The sequence below is a fragment of the Cervus canadensis genome, chromosome 6 (assembly GCF_019320065.1).
Source record: "Cervus canadensis isolate Bull #8, Minnesota chromosome 6, ASM1932006v1, whole genome shotgun sequence".
NCBI classification, from domain to species: domain Eukaryota; kingdom Metazoa; phylum Chordata; class Mammalia; order Artiodactyla; family Cervidae; genus Cervus; species Cervus canadensis.
The window spans coordinates 80,013,610-80,031,889 of record NC_057391.1 but is presented as its reverse complement, the minus strand read 5'-3'; the positions used below and the strand labels follow the sequence as shown (position 1 = coordinate 80,031,889).

At 42.0% G+C, this 18,280-nt stretch overlaps 1 protein-coding gene across 6 annotated transcripts in view; it reads left to right on the top strand.

Moving 5' to 3' along the window:
• The window catches only part of ENTPD5 (ectonucleoside triphosphate diphosphohydrolase 5 (inactive)), a 32,820-nt gene that overhangs the window by 10,716 nt on the left and 3,824 nt on the right, over positions 1 to 18,280 (top strand). For 3 of the 6 annotated variants that reach the window (XM_043472526.1, XM_043472529.1, XM_043472530.1), the window contains 13 exons: positions 5,417 to 5,489; positions 7,043 to 7,325; positions 7,971 to 8,050; positions 10,014 to 10,157; positions 10,359 to 10,434; positions 10,700 to 10,735; positions 11,087 to 11,175; positions 11,495 to 11,574; positions 12,269 to 12,330; positions 13,297 to 13,398; positions 14,101 to 14,241; positions 14,973 to 15,029; positions 15,751 to 15,866. In XM_043472526.1, the coding sequence (XP_043328461.1) occupies positions 7,109 to 7,325; positions 7,971 to 8,050; positions 10,014 to 10,157; positions 10,359 to 10,434; positions 10,700 to 10,735; positions 11,087 to 11,175; positions 11,495 to 11,574; positions 12,269 to 12,330; positions 13,297 to 13,398; positions 14,101 to 14,241; positions 14,973 to 15,029; positions 15,751 to 15,866 (1,200 nt within the window). In that variant the 5' untranslated portion in view covers positions 5,417 to 5,489; positions 7,043 to 7,108. Of the gene's footprint in view, positions 1 to 3,879; positions 4,029 to 5,416; positions 5,490 to 7,042; positions 7,326 to 7,970; positions 8,051 to 10,013; positions 10,158 to 10,358; positions 10,435 to 10,699; positions 10,736 to 11,086; positions 11,176 to 11,494; positions 11,575 to 12,268; positions 12,331 to 13,296; positions 13,399 to 14,100; positions 14,242 to 14,972; positions 15,030 to 15,750; positions 15,867 to 18,280 lie in introns of those variants that run through there. The other 3 variants (XM_043472531.1, XM_043472527.1, XM_043472528.1) reach the window with 3 other exon arrangements.

Below are 18,280 nucleotides of genomic sequence, written 5' to 3'. Positions count from 1 at the left end.
AGTATTTTCCCTTTTTATGTCACTGTAGTTTATTACTATGTCACTTCTTTTTTGTTTTTTAATTGGAGGATGATTGCTTTACAATGTTGTGTTGATTTCTGCCATACAACAGCTTAAGTCAGTTTTATATATATATATATATATCCCCTCCCTCTTAAACCGCCCTCTCCCCTCCCATCCCATCCCTCTCAGTCATCACGGAGAGCCCGGCTGGGCTCCCTGTGTATATAGCAGCTTCCCACTAGTTAATCTGCTTTAGACATGATCGTGTTTATGTGTCAGTGCTACCTATTGTTATTTCTGATTGAACACCTTCTTGGATACTCTTCTAGGTGCTTAGGTTACATCAAAACAAGACAAACAAAAAAAAAAGATTTCTGCTCTTAAGGAGTTCATATCAGAGAAACACAGATAGCAATCATAGTAAATAAGCCATCTAGTGTGTAAGAAGTGACGAGTGGTATGGAAAAAAAAAGTAAATCAGTGTAAGGGGGATTGAAAAAGCAGATAGAAGTAGGGGACACATGAGGGAGGTAGTTATAGTAGTCAAGATAGATGTCTATAAGGAAACGGCATCTGAACAATGATTTAAAGAAGCTGATCAAGTGAATGTTTGGGAAAAAATGGTTCCAGAGAGTGGGGGAAGCTAGAGCAAGACCCTAAGGCAGGAGTATATGTGACATTTAAGCACAGAGATCAGTGTGGGTGGCGCGAGTGAGGTGAAAACCATTAGGAGTGAGGTCAGAGATAATGGGGTGGGAGGCAGAGCAGGTGGATCCATGAGTCCTGTTTGGACCTTGCTACTCTGAGGGAAATGGGAAGTGATTGCTAGACTTTGCAATAGAAAGGTATGTTAGACTCTAGGGGAGTGAGGGTAAAAAAGGAGAGAATAAATCACATGAAAGATGATGGTGGCTTGGGCCAAGACAGTGGTGGTGGAAGTGTTCAGAAACGGTCAGATTCTGGAAATGTAATTGATAAAGGTGGAGTGGCAGGACACAGATCAGTTCTTGGTCATACACAGGAAAGGGCCCAAGCTGCTGTAAGACCATCCTTCTCTGCTCTGTGCTCTTCCCCACCTGACAGCTACCTTTCCCTAGTGCCATATCAGCTGACCCTTCCAGTGACCTAGCGGATAACACTGTGGGCTCTAGAATTAGACCATCTGAGTTTGATTTCTGGCTCTTTTCTCTTAACTGCTGCGTGGTCTTAAATTACTTAAGGCTCAGTTTTCTTATTTCTAGAATGGGGCTGTTAATTGTAAAATCTACCTCACAGAGTGGTATTGTGAGATTAAATGAGATAACCCATGTGAAATACTTCACACAGTGCTTGGCAGATATTAAGATCTCAATAAATGATAGCTGTTTTTACCTCAGATTGTTTTCCTTTGGCTAGTCTTTCCTCAGCATTAAATGCTAACCTCCCTGTAATCTCTTCCATTCTAATCTATTTTTTGTTTTCATTTTGTTTCTCAACTTTTGACAAGAAATTCTTGAGGAAATTTAAAAATGAAATCAAACTATCCATAATTTCCTTGCTGTTTTCATCTTTCTATAGTCCCTCTGCTCTTTGTCCACATCTCTCTTATTTATGTAGTTACTTCTGTTCACTTTGTAATCAGTTCAAATGTCATCTCATGATGCCTTTCCTAATCCTCTAGGTAGATTTAATCATCTGTGCATTGGGCTCCTTTATCATTTTCATTATTAACTTAAAAAGATGTGATTATTAGATAAGTGAGTGGAACCTACCAAGGCTCCCCACCCTATTTCTTACATGTAACTGCCAGACTCATATTTGTGACACTCCCTTGCTCAAAATTTTCAGTGGCTTCACATGGCCTCCAACGTGAAGTCTGAATTCCTTAGCTGAGCATTTGGTATATTCTACTATCTGACCTCAGTTTGCCTTTCCAATTTTGTTTTCTACAACAAAATGATCTGTTTACTGTCCCTTGGGGTATCCTCTCTACATCCAGGTCTTGATTCATATTTTATTTTTTCCTGAAAAGCACTCCTCCCATGTCCTAATTCCCCTCTTCATTACCCTTCTCAGAAGCTTCCTCTTTCACAAAGCTTTCTCTGACCGTACCAGCTCGAAGTAATCTCTCCCTGCTTTGAAATCTCAGAGCATAGAACTGAGCTGCTTGTCACATTTTAACTTCACAAAGGTAGTTAAATTAAATTTTTCCTGTTTACTGTAGTCTCTTAAAGGGAAGATCTAAGATGATTTATCTTTGCATGCTGTTACTTATAAGTAGCATTAGGCAACTGATCATTTCTGGAGTGGCTGAATGAATACATATGTGAATAAATAGACTTCCTAGAACAGTGCTCCTGTGGGCTGCTTTGGAGGGAATAAAGTTGGGGATGTGACACACAGCCATCGTAAGACACTGGGAGAAGGAGCGCTCCCTGCCCCAGTGCTCCTGTCTGCAGATGCCATCAGCCCAGTTGTATCAGGTCCATTCAGGATGTATTTACTGACATGTTCCAGGCTCAGCAGTTGGCTTTAGGAGTATGAAAGCTATTTCTTTCCTTCCCCTATACACCCTTCAAATAGCAAGGTGTTCTGGGGCTGTGGTCCTTGGCCCTTGGTATTGGATCTGTAAGTCCTAAGTTATATCCTCAAATGAGGCATTGCTTACTGTGCTGAAATCTGTCCCAGACTTACCCAGTTAGACCCACTTTGGTTTTATTTTGTCTAACTTATATTCTAGGTGTTTGGGCTAATTCAGTCCCATCAGCTTACTGTTTAAAAATTTCCTTCAGTTATATTTTAAGCTTGCTTTATGTTCAATTTTTACTTTGTTAAAGTCAGCTTTGTTGTGGAACTGAGAAGAATTGGCAGTGGAAGCTTTTACATTTCAGTGTTTTCAGACTTTTTGGTAGACCTTCCTAATCATCTCTCTCATTCCATTATTTTACACTGTTGGGAAATACTGTCATTTTAACCAAGTTAGTCGATATTTGCTTAAGGAGGGAATAGAAAGACATTAATAACAGTCAGGTGTCACCAGGGAACTGTTTAAGGAAAACAGGTCCACTCATTTGGAAATCTGATTTGATATCTCCAGAACAATTCTTTCTCATGCCAGTTCTCTATTCTGTTACACCTCTACATTCCAGCCATACTGAACTTGTAGGAGCTGAAGTTCTCAGAATTCTCCTGTGTCACTTCCCATGGTAATTCCTGCCTCTGATTCAGGACCAAGCTTATGCCTCTCATCCCTTAAAAAGCTTCCCACTCCCTTCCCACATCCATCCTTCTCCTTCTATGATGAGTTACTTGTCCCTTATATCCACTCCTGCCATATGCACAGAACTATATCTGTGCATAGTTCTGTCAGAGAACTTGCCACGGTATAGTACGGCTATTGGTTTATCTGTCTGTTTCTTCTAGTAAGCTGAAGTCTTCCTCAGGAGCTGGGTCTGTATTTGAATTGTCTTTTGTATCTAGAAGCTAGCACAGTGTCTGGTATATATTAGACACTCAGTGATGCTTATAAATTAGACAATCCAATGCCAGTCTCCTAAGTTCATCACAGAAATGGAAGCTTTTGAAGAGTGCTACTCACTTCTCTACTATTGGGCTAATGTTGTAAAAACATGCATTAGTAGGGGATAGGTAATATTCTTACAAGACTACATGTTTTATAAATGTAACATAATTAAATAATGTTGTAAAAACATTAGTTATGATCTCCTGTGTAAAAACCAACACAGAATTCAGTTCCTTGGCAACTTAAGCCCTATAAGCAGTAATTGTACCAGTTGGCACTTAGCTATCATAAAAGTAGATGAATCAGACGATCATGTGTACTCAGAAGAAAGGTGGATAAGGGAGGAGTGAAGAACAAAGAAGGGAGTGAGTTAGCAAAATGCCACACGGTTGCAAACTCTAGCACAAAGGTGAAAGTGATTCAGATGAAACTGGCTAGCGTCAAAAAGGGTGAAATGGGGCAAAGAGCAAAAGGCAGTCAACAGTGAGAGCAAGAATCACAGGGACTGGGCAGACACGAGCAGGTGAGTACCCAGTGTGGGGGCCCAAGTCCTGTGGGATTGTGGGCTCTGAAGCTCTGGGGGACATGGAAGAAGGGAGTCCAGAGTGTGATGCTCCAGGAAGGCTGAGTTGGGGGAGATTGGTGTTTACTACAGAGACAAAGATGCACTGAAAAGACTTTCGAAGGAGATGGGCATAGTGACTGACCCCAGCTGGCATCAAAGTCTCAAAAGAAGAGAGGGCTTTGTTGGGGGTGAATAAGGAGATAGCAAGAGAGGTTGAGAAGACTAATTCTGAAAGAGTGAATTCAAATATACTGATGTATTCTCTCCAGTCTACATACATTATTTTGAGTAGCATATAAAACTTGTTATATAACTGACACACATTTGGAGAAACCATCCATCCTGAAAGTTTGGAATCATGATTTTCCAGTGGGCAGATGATGAATCTCTTTTCGGAAAGAAGTCACTTGTTACATATTCTTATTAAATGGATGAGATCCAGTCCCTGAATCACTGGATCACTATTCATCCCTTCAGAGAATATATTCAACACCTACCATGTGGCAGTATCGTTCCAGTGCCAGGAACACATCTGTGAACAGACAAAATTATCTGCCCATGCATAGCTCATGGAGGGCAGGGGGAATCAGGAGCAGGGAGTATGAGAAACAACCCCAGAAGTAGTAAATTATATAGTGTATTAGAAGACGAGGAGTGCTGTGGAGAAAAAAAAGCAGGGAAGGAAGGTATTGATGGAAGACGTATGTGACCAGGTGGGTTGCGATTTTAAATATAGTAGACAAAGAAGGACTCTCTGAGAAGGTGCCCCCTGAGCAGAGACTAAGAGTGAGTGAGCAGGCCTGGTAGGCTGGCGTCAGGTGAAACAGGCTGCCTTTCTGCGTGCTCTAAGCTGTTTGTTGTAAGCTTCTCTAATGCCTCCCTTAAAGTAGCTAATCTTAAAGAAAAGTGTGGTTGGAAGTGGTGTTAGAAGGCAAATGCTGAGAGCAGATGGTGCAGTTTGTGTGTTCATCTTTTGCTTTCTCTAAAATCTACTGTTTACTTTTACACTGAACACCTGGTATGACGCTGCAGGTTTCACTTTGTGAAACAGGATACCTGGTGTGCATTTTTTCCCCCTTAATTTCTTTTGGAAGAAAAACAAAGGTTTGCTTAATGAAAATAGAAGCTGGAGAGTTGTTTGTTTTTTCCCCAGAAACCACAATAATAGAAAAAAGTATGAGTGAGCCCTGAAGAAGCTGCTGTGCCACCAGTCACAGCAGTGGAAGCAGGCTGGTGACTGGAGAGCCCCTAAATACACTTCTGGAGAGTGTGGAATGTGGTCTGGGCTTTGGACAAGGCCACAATCTGTTAACACTCAGAATCTGAAAGGTTGTTTTTGTCTTCAGTTCTTCAAGTTGATCTACATGACCAGTCTGGCTGCTGCAAAGGAAGAATCCGCCAAAGGGAGTGATTGCAGACGTGAGTATGAATCCGGCCCGGCAGCTGACATGTTGCAGTGGTTGATTTTCTGAGACGAGTTTCCTTTGAGATTCTAAGTTTTGCTTTCCTTAGCCAATAGCTTTCATTCTTCACTGCAGGATAGAAGTTTAGTCTTGAAGAGTGTTCAAACTGGTAATTCTCACTCTGTCTTTGAGGTACTTCAGAACAACTCCAGTTATTCCAAATGCAGTTAACTTGAATTTGCTTTATTTTATGTAATATGTTACCTAGGGAGGGAGAGAGACATTTTGATAAAACGCCTCCTGGCAGATCAACAAATCTGAGAATGATAAACAGTCCTCATCCGTACTCCGAGCATACTGAGTATTCTATTGCGATTAGAGGACTGGGGAATGAGGACTTTGGAGTTGGATCTTGTTTAACTAGTAACCATGACTTACATAAGGAAAAGTTCAGAGGTTAAAGGTGAATCAGAAGACCCAGAACTGTTTTGAGCAAAGTACATAAGAGGCAACTAAGGAAGCCTGAAATGTTGGAGGATATAGATGTGACCTTCCTCAATAACACCAGGAGAAAATGCACCCTATGCAGGAGACATTTTTCCATGTAACCTTACTCTAGTTTTTCTGCATCATTTGTATCTAAAATCCAAAGTAAATAACACTGAGCACTTACAAGTTTTTTGTCTTTGGCATAAGCACATTAAGAAATACAAGCAGTAACTTGCCATAACTTACCACTTTATGACTCAGCAGGTCATTGAGCCTTTCTGTCTTTATTTGCCCTTCTGCTCTTAAGTGCTTATGAAGATAACATGGCCTGAAACCTGTGAAGCATGTTTTAAAAACCATAATGGTCTATTTAAGTGTTTTTGAATTAAGTTGATTTATTTCCTTAAAATGTGGTTGAATGTGCAAGCCACTGGCAATACTGGTCACCGGTGGCCTGATTTTTAAAAGCTGTGAACACCCCAATGCCAGGGACTTTGTAACTTTTTTGTAACTTTATAACTTTAATTCAGAAATTGAAGCTTCTATTTATCAATCAAAAAGAAGTAAGAGGGAATTCTTTGGCGGTCCACTGGTTAAGACTCCACACTTCCACTGCAGGGGACACCTGGTTGGGGAACTAAGATCCTGCAAGGCACATGGTTCATGATCTAAAGACAAAATTATCAAAATGGAAAGAACAAAATAAGATGCAACATTAGGAGCAGGGTGACAGAGAGAGCCTTTGAGTATGAGTGATCCAACCTACTATTAAAAGCAGGGCAGGAGATGCAGGTTTGATCCCTGGTCGAGGAACTAAGATTTCTTGTGGCCAAAAAATAGAGGGGAAAAAAAACGAGCATGGGGAAATATATTTTAAATCCCAATTTCCTCTTGCAACCAGATACTCTTCAGAAAAGGTGCTCAGAGCCTCTTTCACCCTAGTCTAGCTTGTTATGCAGGTGTTTAGGAACAGAAGGACCAGCTTGGGGAAAGGGGTGGGATTTCTGTAATGGGTGTTTCATCTTTTACAAGTGTAAACAAAGAGGCTGGTTGGTCTAACCTTGCATGTCTTTGTCCTAGAAGCCACTGCAGGTGTGTTAGCAGCACTGCTTCTGTAACAAAAGACTCACTACATCTTGGAAGAGAATGGCCATTTCCCAGGGAGCAGCCTTTTTCATGCTGGTAGCGTCCTGTGTTTGCAGCACTGTCTTCCACAGAGAGCAGCAGACTTGGTTTGAGGGGGTCTTCCTGTCTTCCATGTGCCCTGTCAATGTCAGCGCCGGCACCTTGTATGGAATTATGTTTGATGCAGGGAGCACTGGAACACGAATTCATGTTTACACCTTTGTGCAGAAAATACCAGGTGAGTACAACTGGTACCCTCACCATCATCTTTAAATCCACAGTTTAACATCTCCTCCTCCTAGAAACAGATGTGCTGAGAGTGTGTGATGTCAGTTACTGAATCTTACAGTCACTGAATGTCTTTCTTCAGAGAAAACTTTGGACTATAACTGAACACATATGGTTTAATTTGGTGTAAAATTAAAAGCGATCAGGACTGCCTGTAGTCTGAACCCATGTGTCTAAGAAGTGTAGTTATAATTTGTCTTTACTTTTCTCCAAAGGTGAATTAATAATACTCCAGGGTTCAGAATATTGAGAGTGGTCTTGAGAAGAAGACCACTACCACCCTTGGAAAAGGGAATGAGGGGACCCTGACAATTAGCGTTTTCTGAATATTCAGTCTTCTCAAGTTACACAGCGAGTCTAGGGAAAGGAGTAGAAGCGAGGTGCCCACCAGAGAAATGGCAGAGGGGCCCTTGGTGGTTACTTTTCATCCTCTCTCCCCCTACCCAATACTCCTTCAAGCCATTCCTCACAGGTGGGATGACTTGGAATCGCTGGGGGAAATAGCAGGTTAATATGATACAGAGCCCAGGATCAGGAAGAGTCTGACTTTTGATAATCGGCCATCTCTCTTCTGTTTTGCTCATGGACAACATAGGACAGCTTCCAGTTCTGGAAGGGGAAATTTTTGATTCTGTGAAGCCAGGACTTTCTGCTTTTGTAGATCAACCTAAGCAGGTGAGTTTTTTACAATAGATGTTTAGATTCTCAAATGCCTTGATAGCTTGACCACACCACTGCTGTTGAAAATTTTATGCTGTTCACTGCTGATATTGAGGTCATGTGTGAGATCGGTTTTCTGTCCTCAGCTAATCTCCTGGATAACAGTAATTGTATGCCCTGAGTTCACCAGGGCTTAGGGGGAAGGAGGTGTGAAAATGGCTTGTCACCACGCTGGGAGAGCACCATCTTTCAGGAGATTGTGCTATTTGTATTGACTGTTTAAGATTTTGATTTGAAGCCATCAACTGCATTAATTAATGTAGATGCAGAAAATTGTTGTGAAGTTCTATAAAGTAGAAGGTATACACATGGCAATTGAGGTGAACTCCATTTCAGAGTGCCCTTATATAGCACAAAACCATGGTTATATTCTAGAAATTGGGCAAAACCCATGATAAAAAGTCATCAGTAATAGAAGATGAATGTAGAGTGCTGTCATAGCTGAATTTCACATGTGAGCTGTCAGAGCATACAACACCCCATGTGTCAGGGGCCACACTGATGTAAAATAGAATAAGGCAGGATGTTGAACTTTGGTAGCATATATTAAAGATATTGTTCAGTATCACAAGTGTAATCATTAACCAGAGGAAAACCTGTTAAAAATGGCTTGAACTTGAAGAAGCAAGGGGAAGTTTATTTTCTCAGCTTGCCGTTATGAAATGGCAAATATGCTATAGAAAATTAGGAGCTGTTGACTATAATTGCATTGTTAGAAACTGTTTTGACATTTGGAGACTAAAATTGTGTTGTGGTTATAATGTTTAAGAGGCAGTGTGTTGTCAGAACAGATGCTTGCTCAGAAAAACAATGGATTTAAAATAATGGATTCTAACTTATCGTAATTTGAACACGTGTACCATGCATGTAGGTGCTGGTAATGCAAAAGTGAACCTGATGTGCCCCGTCCTGCCAGAACTTGTAAAAGGCGTGGCACGGCGACAGCTGCAGCTGGCATTTCTGTGGCATCTCTGCAGTCGGCCTCCTTTTTTTTAATAAAATTGTTCTAACTGTAACTTATTTATTTATTTATTTTATTATTTTTGGCTGCGCTAGGTCTTGTGGTGGCATGCAGGTTTTCTCTAGTTGCAGTGAGCAGGGGGCTACACTCTAGATGCAGACCTCTCATTGCAGTGGCTTCTCTTGTTGCAGAGCACAGGCTCTAGAGCATGTAGGCTTTGGTAGTTATGGCGCATGGGCTTTGCCCCACAGCAGGGGGGTCTTCCCAGACCAGGGATCAAACCCGTGTCCCCTGCATTGGCAGGAGGATTCTTAACCATTGGACCAGCAGGGAAGTCCAGTCTGCCTCATCTAATGCACACAGCAGTTTTATGTGATGGTGTCCATCTCACAACTGAGGACACCAGCCCCAGGAGGGCCACAGGGCTTGCAAGCAAGCCATCCAACTCCAAGCCTTGTTTCTTTGACTTACACCAACTTTCTGGCCTGACGCTATTTTTTAAAAATGTTTTTATTAATGAATGAATATGAAATTCTTTAATATCAGATACCATTTTTCTTCTCTTTCTTTTTTGGCTGTGCTGTGCAGCTTGCAGGATCTCAGTTCCCTGACAGGGGATTGAAATTGGGCCACAGCAGTGAGAGCACCAAATCCTAACTGCTTGGCCACCAGGAAACTGCCCGCCCCTGTGTAGCTAATTTTTATATGAGACACAAAATAACAATTAAAATGACCACACTATAAAAGAATCATTTTTATTAGGACTCAATCAAAATGAAATGGCTTCTCTTCCTTCAAAGAAGCCCACTTCTCGGGGTCTCTGCTCTTCAGAGCGGAAAAGGCTGATGGGAGCCCTCGGCCCCCTCGCTCCTGGTACTGTCCCAGAGCATGCCGAGGGAGCAGACATGCTCCTCTAAATGCACTGTTCACTGGATATGTGAATCGTCTCTTTTAAAGGGTGCTGAGAGTGTTCAAGAACTCTTAAAGGTGGCCAAAGACTCAATCCCTCCAAGTCACTGGAAGAGGACGCCAGTGGTCCTGAAGGCAACAGCAGGGCTGCGCTTACTGCCAGAAGAGAAAGCTGAGGCACTGCTCTTTGAGGTACATTGTTGTTTTGTTTGCTTGCTTGTTTTTACAAGAAACCAATGATGGCTTACCTAGTTTCTTAGGGAAAAGGAATGAGTTCTGTTAAAATTTTATCTGGGGAAAATGAAGAGTGTGGTTTTCTAAATATTATAGGATATGTTCAAAATCTGTTCTGTTGCCTTAGGGAATCTAGATTTCTTTCCTTTTTTTTGCTAGGTAAAAGAGATCTTCAAGAAATCACCTTTCCTGGTACCAGATGACAGTGTTAGCATCATGGATGGATCCTATGAAGGTGGGCGAGGTGTTGATGTATGGTGGGGGAGAGGGCCAGGGTTAATAAATATCTGATTAAAGGCACTGGGGAGACAGGGGTAGGGGTGCTAAAGAAAAACGAACAAATAAGCAAGGAGGAAGGGGATAGCAGGAAATGGAAAGATGGGGAGCAGGAAATGGGTGCTTTAGACACGAAATTTAGAGATAAAAAGAACAAAGGTGGGGCCCAGGAAGAGGGGAAAAAATGCTCTGGATGTAATCTTTGTCTTTCTCTCCTTTTTTAGGCATATTAGCTTGGGTTACTGTGAATTTTCTGACAGGTAACACATTCTCACATTTCTCTAAGAACTTAACTGGGTTTCACACATGGTCAGGGAGCAAAATATCAATACCTTTTTTCTTCATATTGTTCTTTCTTTTGTTTTTTAAAAAAAAAAAAGAGGATGGGGAGGAAAGACAGGAAGTTAATGTTTATTACCTGCCTTCGGGACCTCAGCTGCAGCAGGAGTCCTTCCTGATTAGTCTTTGCTTGCAGCCTTAGGTGCTAGGGAGCAGTGGCGTGTTCACAGAATGCCTCGGGTATATGCCAGGAGTAGGAGAGAAACTGCAGACAGAGGAGTGCTGGGCTGTCCAGGAAGTACAAGATGTTCAGGGCTGACTGTCATTCACAGGTCAGCTGCACGGCCACAACCAGGAGACTGTGGGGACCCTGGACCTGGGAGGGGCCTCCACCCAAATCACGTTCCTGCCTCAGTTCGAGGTGAGTCAGATACATACGAGGGTCTGGTTACCAACCCACTTGGCAGACATATCATGGTGCCAAGAAAGGGCCCCATTTCAGACAGCAGCTCCACCATGAGCAGGCCGAGTAGTGTCAATTAATGACTGACTGAACTTGCTCTCACTGTTCACTGTTTCACTGCTCTCACTGATGATTCCTCCAGCCTTGTGAGATGAGCAGTGTAATCTGTCTTCTTCATCTCTGATTTTGGAGGGGAGGAGAGGGAGGGGGTACTGAGGATAACATCTTCAGATGACTGTGGATCCTGAATAGTCTTTTTGCTTTTTCTGTTTTGCAGAAAACCCTGGAACAAACCCCTAGGGGCTACCTCACTTCCTTTGAGATGTTTAACAGCACTTATAAGCTCTATACACATAGGTGAGGGAGAGGGACATGGAGCAATAATATTTTGCATTGTGTGATTCTCCTAACTTTTCAAAGCATTTTCACATCTCATTGCACCTGACCAGCCTTACAAAATTTTTGCCAGTCCCCGAAGGCCTGTTAACTGAAACCCAAGCCACTTACCAAAGCCCAGGGGACCCAAGATTCTCTATTCTTGGCCTAAGAACATGTAATAGTAATAAAATAAAAAGTAATATAAGATTTTTAAAAATAATGTAAAAGAGTAAAAGATAAGTAATATAAAAGTGAAAATAATGTAAGTCAAGTTTTCTCTAGAGACAGAACACTGAAGAGAAGGTTCAGCCAAAGCTCTATGTCAGCTTCTTTTAAACTGACCTCAGATGCTCAAAATCCAGCCTAGAATTTGATCACAGTTGAACTAGAAGCTAAGATAATGAGAGCTTTTCTGAGGATGGATCCCCGCGTGGGACCCTAGGAAGTGTCACCATCTCTGGCCTTTAAATCATGGAAAGTTCTTACTGCACAGCCTTGAACTGAACTGTGCAGGAATTACTGCTTGTTGTCCACATGAGATGAGTGGGTCACAGAGAACAAGGTTTTCCTTTCTCCAAAGGGAGGCGGAGAAACCATATTACTTTTGGAAGAAGGAGCTTTAAGCTGGAGAATTCAGGACCAGCATGAAATTAGTCAATCCTGTATTTTACAGTTACTTGGGATTTGGATTGAAAGCTGCAAGACTAGCAACCCTGGGAGCCCTGGAGACAGAAGGTTGGTCTGGGTGCCTGTGCTGGTCGGGGTGTGGTGAGAGCGACACCAGTGCTCAGCTTGCCTTTTCCCTACCGTGGCAGTGATTCTGTGGCAGAAGGGGTTATGCTGAAGTAGGAGGCATATGTTGTATAATGGACATAATAATGGCAAATTCCTTTTCTACTTTATGAGTTCAGATATTTTTATAGATATATTATTAGCCATTTCTAGCATGAAGTCTGTTGGTATAGCGTGAAGCATCTGCAGAAGCTGAAGCATCTGTAGAAATTAAGACTCAAGGAGTAAATTTGGCAGGAACTCGCTCAGGCCCTCAAGTTTTATGTGGGAGGTGCAGGCAACAGTCCACTAACCAGATAGAATAACCAAACAGCTCCACTTCTCTCTTCATAGGCAGAAAAGGGGTCAAAAGTTCAGTTTTTGGGGTCAGGCAGAACCAGGTTCAGTACCAGTCTTGTGATTTGGGGCCAGTTAGCTAAACTTCTTGTGTCCCTTTTCTTCACCTTAAAAGAGATTTTGCATTTAATTCAATTTGTATGGCATGTGGTTCACAGTAAGCTATTATTGTGATAATGATATGACATTTCAGAGTTTACATTTTCAGTTGTATTAAGTCTTACAACAACCAATGAGAAGAGTAGACCAGTATTTTTTCCCTGTTTTTAGAAATGAGGGAACTTTACTCCATTATCGGTTTTAGATTTAATATATGATAAAAGCCAATGACCCCTCTGCCAAATAGACATAAGCATGAAAATTTGCCTGGAGTTTCAGGGGGTTCACCAAGCCCATCTGTGAACCCCGAGTAAGAATTCATATCATAGGATGCACTCCCAGAACTAATTCTATATGATTTTAAGGCCCAGCCACCTTGATAATACCTTTTAACCTTACTGGCTTCTTGTTTGCCTTTCTTTCTCTCTCTCTCTCACACCCTTGCCTCTTACTTTGTGGTCTGGTTTCTTCCAGGAATTGATGGACACACTTTCCGAAGTGCCTGTCTGCCGAGATGGTTGGAAGCAGAGTGGATCTTTGGGGGCGTGAAATACCAGTATGGTGGCAATCAAGAAGGCAAGTAGTATTTTTTCCACTGGTTGAAATTATGTTTATAGTAGAAGTCTGGAAAAGTCCCATGGGAAACTTCTTCCGGAGCGCAAGAGAAGAGAAGCTTGTCTTTGGCAGGAACTAATTCCAAGGAGATGTTGGTATGCCTCCAGGAGTGTATCATGACCGTGAACACGGCAGCTGTCTCTCTATGCAGCTCTTTCCCTGCCCAAGTGTTGTGGGTCCATTAGAAACCTCTTCTTAGCTGGCATCTAACGTATTAAGGGTCTCGGCCCTCAGCAGGGTAAAACTGTCTCAGATTCAATTAATGTTTAGCTATTTCAGTTAGAGAATTGAGACGATAAAACAGTAATTGATCTTAGGTATTATAAAAGGCATAGATGTTCAACTCAAGGGAGCAGCTTAATTTTTCCAGTGAAGGAAGCAGGTGAGCCTCTGCATGCTTATCGTAACCACCATGAAACGCAGTGCTGGGTGGCAGCTCGAGGTGGGCCGTGGCTTCTTTGGTGAACACAGGTTAGGGAGGGAGCCTCCGTGGAGAAGCAGGTACCAGTTCTCCAGAGGGATGAAGCTGCAGGAGTTTGCTCATCTTTGCCTGTAAGCGCTTTGTGCCGAGCCTCAGCTCGCCTCGGTCCTCCTACTGTTCCTCCTTCCGCAGCTTGCCTCTCACTTTTCTCACCTTGCCCGTGTGCACCTTTGCCCCAACAGGAGAGGTGGGCTTTGAGCCCTGCTATGCCGAAGTGCTGAGGGTGGTGCAAGGAAAGCTTCATCAACCAGATGAGGTCCAGAGAGGCTCCTTCTACGCTTTCTCTTACTACTATGACCGAGCCGTGGACACAGACATGATTGGTAAGTTCACACCAGGTGTCAGTGCAGGGGGTGCTGGGCAAGGCTGTGGTGGGGAAGGAAAGCGACAAAGGAGTATTTGCAGTGCTTTGTTGAGCTGGGCACCCTGCTTTTCTCCCAAGTCACTCAAGTGGGAGAGTATGGTTTAGAATCTTTTGGAGCTAGAAGGTGGCCTAAACAAGTATACATGAAGTATATACTAAACAAGTATACATGAAGTCTTTTTTTTCTTTTTTTTACATCTTTATGGAGGTATAATTGACATAAAATGCACATATTTCAAGTATATGATTTGGTAAGTTTTGACATGTGTAAACACCCTTGAAACCATCACCAAATTCAAGGTAATGAACATACTCATCACCCCAAAATGTTTCCTCTTTCCGCTTTATAACTGTTTTTCTTATCATAATAGTAACACATTTTGTTTAGCTGTGAGAATGTATATATGTGATCAGTCATGGCCGGAGATATGAATTAATTTTTTATTTTCTACTGTATTTAATGGCCCCTTTTTAATGGGCCAGTTTTTTAGCTGTAGTTAAGCATACATAACAGATTATAAATAAAATAAATGGCATAGATTATATTGTAGGGATATGTCATGTTTGTTTATCCCTTTTTTAATACTGGAAATTTTTTACTTTTTCATTATTATAAATATCACTAGGATGAATTTTCTTATGTTTCCTGGAAGGTCTTTTGACTTCAACTGCTGTTCTGTTTCATTTCAGATTATGAAAAGGGGGGTGTTTTAAAAGTTGAAGATTTTGAGAGAAAAGCAAGGGAAGGTGAGTGTCAGTGGAAACCACTGAAGGCAAGCCCGTGAGGCTGTGCCTGCCGACCCCAGTGACCCTAAGGTCACTTGATGCCCCTCAGCCAGCAGAAAGCCGCTCAGCAGGCTGGCTTCCTATCTTTGCCAGGAATTAAAAGCATTAAGTGGCAAAGAAAAAATGAGAATACAAGAGTTTGGACAAATGGTGAAAACCTTTTCTTCTTACTACTTTTCTTTCTTCCCTTTTTAAAAGTTGAAATAGTGTTATCAGTAGTAATGAAACTCTAACCACCAGAATATACGAGAAATAGTTGCAGAGGCTTCCTTGAAGGAGTCCATCATAAATGCAAATAACTGATCTCATCCAGAGGCCGTGAAATAGGACTAACTGGTATTTCCCTGTCTTCTGGGCTTTAGCATTAACACTGTATAAGGGACTTAGTTGAATTAAGCCCCAGCATTAGGTCATAGAAATACATGTCATAAAGCAAATGAGCTAGTTAAGACCCATGCACCTTTGAGTATATGAGATGTCACGTCAAAAATGTGCAGGTTCTTGATGAGCTGGGGTCCTGCAGAGGCTGTCAGTGCATAGTTCTGGCCCTTGAGATTCCCAAGCATCTGGGAGGGGAAGAATGAGGACTCTGCTGTGCTCATTCTCAGTCTGTATTTAGAGAAAATCACAGCTCTCAGATGGCTGCAGACTTGCATCACACTCTCCTTTCTCTCACCGCCAGTGTGTGATAACCTGGAGAACTTCACCTCAGGCAGTCCTTTCCTGTGCATGGATCTCACTTACATCACAGCCTTGTTGAAGGATGGCTTTGGCTTTGCAAGCAGCACTGTCCTACAGGTAAGAGAGAGGACACCAGTGTCACATAACAGTCCTCTCACTTCGCAGTTGGGGAGAAAGAGTTAAAAACTTGTTTAGTAATCAGAGTGGCTGCAGGTGGAATTTTGAGATAATTTTATTCAGGCTATGGACAAGGCAGTGTGCAAGGCACCATGAATATAGGAAATTAGCTTGATGCAGTAGCAGCTTCTAAGTGCAGTTGACCCTTGAATAATACAGGCTGAATAACATGGATTATTTTCAATAGTAAGTACTATAGTACTATACAATCTGTGGTTTGTTGAATCCATAGATACGGAGGGCCGACTGTACAGTTATATGCAGGTTTTCAACTACACAGGGGTTGGCACCCATAACCCCCTGTTGTTCAAGGGTCGACTCTATTACCAGGCAAGCTATCCCAGAGGTCATAGAGCAGAGTGGCTTGCAGCCCAAGTTAAGATGCCCAAGTCACATGGTTTATTAAATCAATTTCAAAAGTCAGTGAGAAGCAAGGGGAACACACAGGATGGGGTGCAAGCAGTGCTGTACTTCCTGATTCTGGGTCCCCATGTCCTGCCTGTCTTTGCCGCTGACAGTGTGACTTCAAGTACTGTAGGTAAAGTTTGGCCAAGGGAGCACGAGGACAGGGTGCCTGGGGCAAGCTGCTCTTTCTGAAGGGGCACGAGGCAAGTGCTGTGGTCAGTAGCGTCAGCTCGCTCGTTAGCCTGTTCGATGATTTTGTTTGGCAGAGGACATGAGGCACCTCTGCCAAAGGGTATCACCAGTGAGTGGCTTACTAAGACCGCATGAGTATTGAATGCCTTGCATAGTATGTCATATGTATTTTGTATGTGCCTCATATATTTAGTGCCTCTTGAGTTTTGGGTCCCTCTTTGTCTTCCTTACTTCATCTGTAGTAGCTTGTTTATCTATTCCAAACACATCTCATCCATCCCGTATTTTTTATATTCTATAGTATGATTGAGTAATTGCATATTTTAGTTACAGAGATGATAAAGATGTAATCTTTGTCCTCAAATATTAATAGTATACAGACCATTAGAGGAGATGTAACAAACATACAACTATGGCACAAGGCAACTTTGAATTTTAAGGTCAAGGACATAGATTGTACTTTGTGAAGTTCCCTTCTCTTATGTCACTTCCCCTTCCTGTTTCTTCATTTCCAGATCAGTTTATAGTGCCTCATTTCTTGTGTTATACAGACTTCACAAATTCATTTGTACAGAGGTATTTGGATTTAATGTGTTGTTATACCGGCCAAGAATACTGGCATTTAAGGAGTTACTTGACCATAGTCAGTAAAGCGTAGTGCTAAAAGCATGGGCTCTGTTCTCCATCAAATCTGGGTTCAAGCTCTGATTCTGCAAGCTTACTAGCTCTGTAACCTTAGATGACTTACTTCCCCTCTCTTTTAAGTTCCTCATTCAAAACACAGGGGTCCTTAGAGTACCCATTTCTTAGGGCTCTTATGAAAATTGAGAGAAAGTACAGTGCCTGGCACATAGTAAGTTATTAATATAAGTGTAGGCATTTCATACCAGTGGGAGGCTTGGGGTCATCCTAAGCCCTCAATACTAAGTTAACTACTACCTGTACTTAAGTATCAACAGTAACCAAATCATTTAAGGACAATTTTCTGCCATTTCCATTTCTGGCATCCTTTTAGTCTTCATTTCAGTGGCAGGAGAATTTGTATCAGGGGTGGGCAGTCCCCTATTCCAGAGACCACTTCACTTTGGTATCGAGGTCCTGAGGACAGAGGAAGGACATTTCAGGGTGGTGGGGCTACGGGGCACTCCCAGTGTGACTTGGTTATCACAGACTAAATCTCAAGATAATGATTCACATGCCATTCTTCTCAGCTTTTGGGACATTGCCTGTTGACTTAATTTTATTAAGTTAACAGAAGTATTGTGTCATAAGAAGTTAGAAGATTAAAACCAGTCCACTGATTTGCAACCCTGGGCATAGCATCTTTATAATAGCTTATGCAGAATTCCAGTAAAACTGATAAAATGGAGTTATCTTGTTGAAGCAGAGGTAGGGGGCCTGGAAAACCACCATTTGCCTCCTTTCTCCTCTGAAGCATTTCTAAGGAACCCCTAGGATTCTGAAGAAACAATTTGATAAATGCTAATCTAATCCTGTTATGTAGTTGAGAAAATTAATTTTTGCCCAAAGTCATTGAACCAACTGAAACACAATCTGGCCTAGAATGCCTCAAATCCCTTGGTTGGTTATTAACGAGTGCTTAAGAAGAGGAGGTTAATTACAAAGTATGAATTGAGAAGCCTAGTATGTTCTTTCCTACCCCTAAATCTACTAACTCCTGTTATATATTTAGTTTCAGGACTAGGGAGAGTTCAGAAGCCTATCTAAAAGGTCCTTTTCAGAAGTCCTGAGTTGAG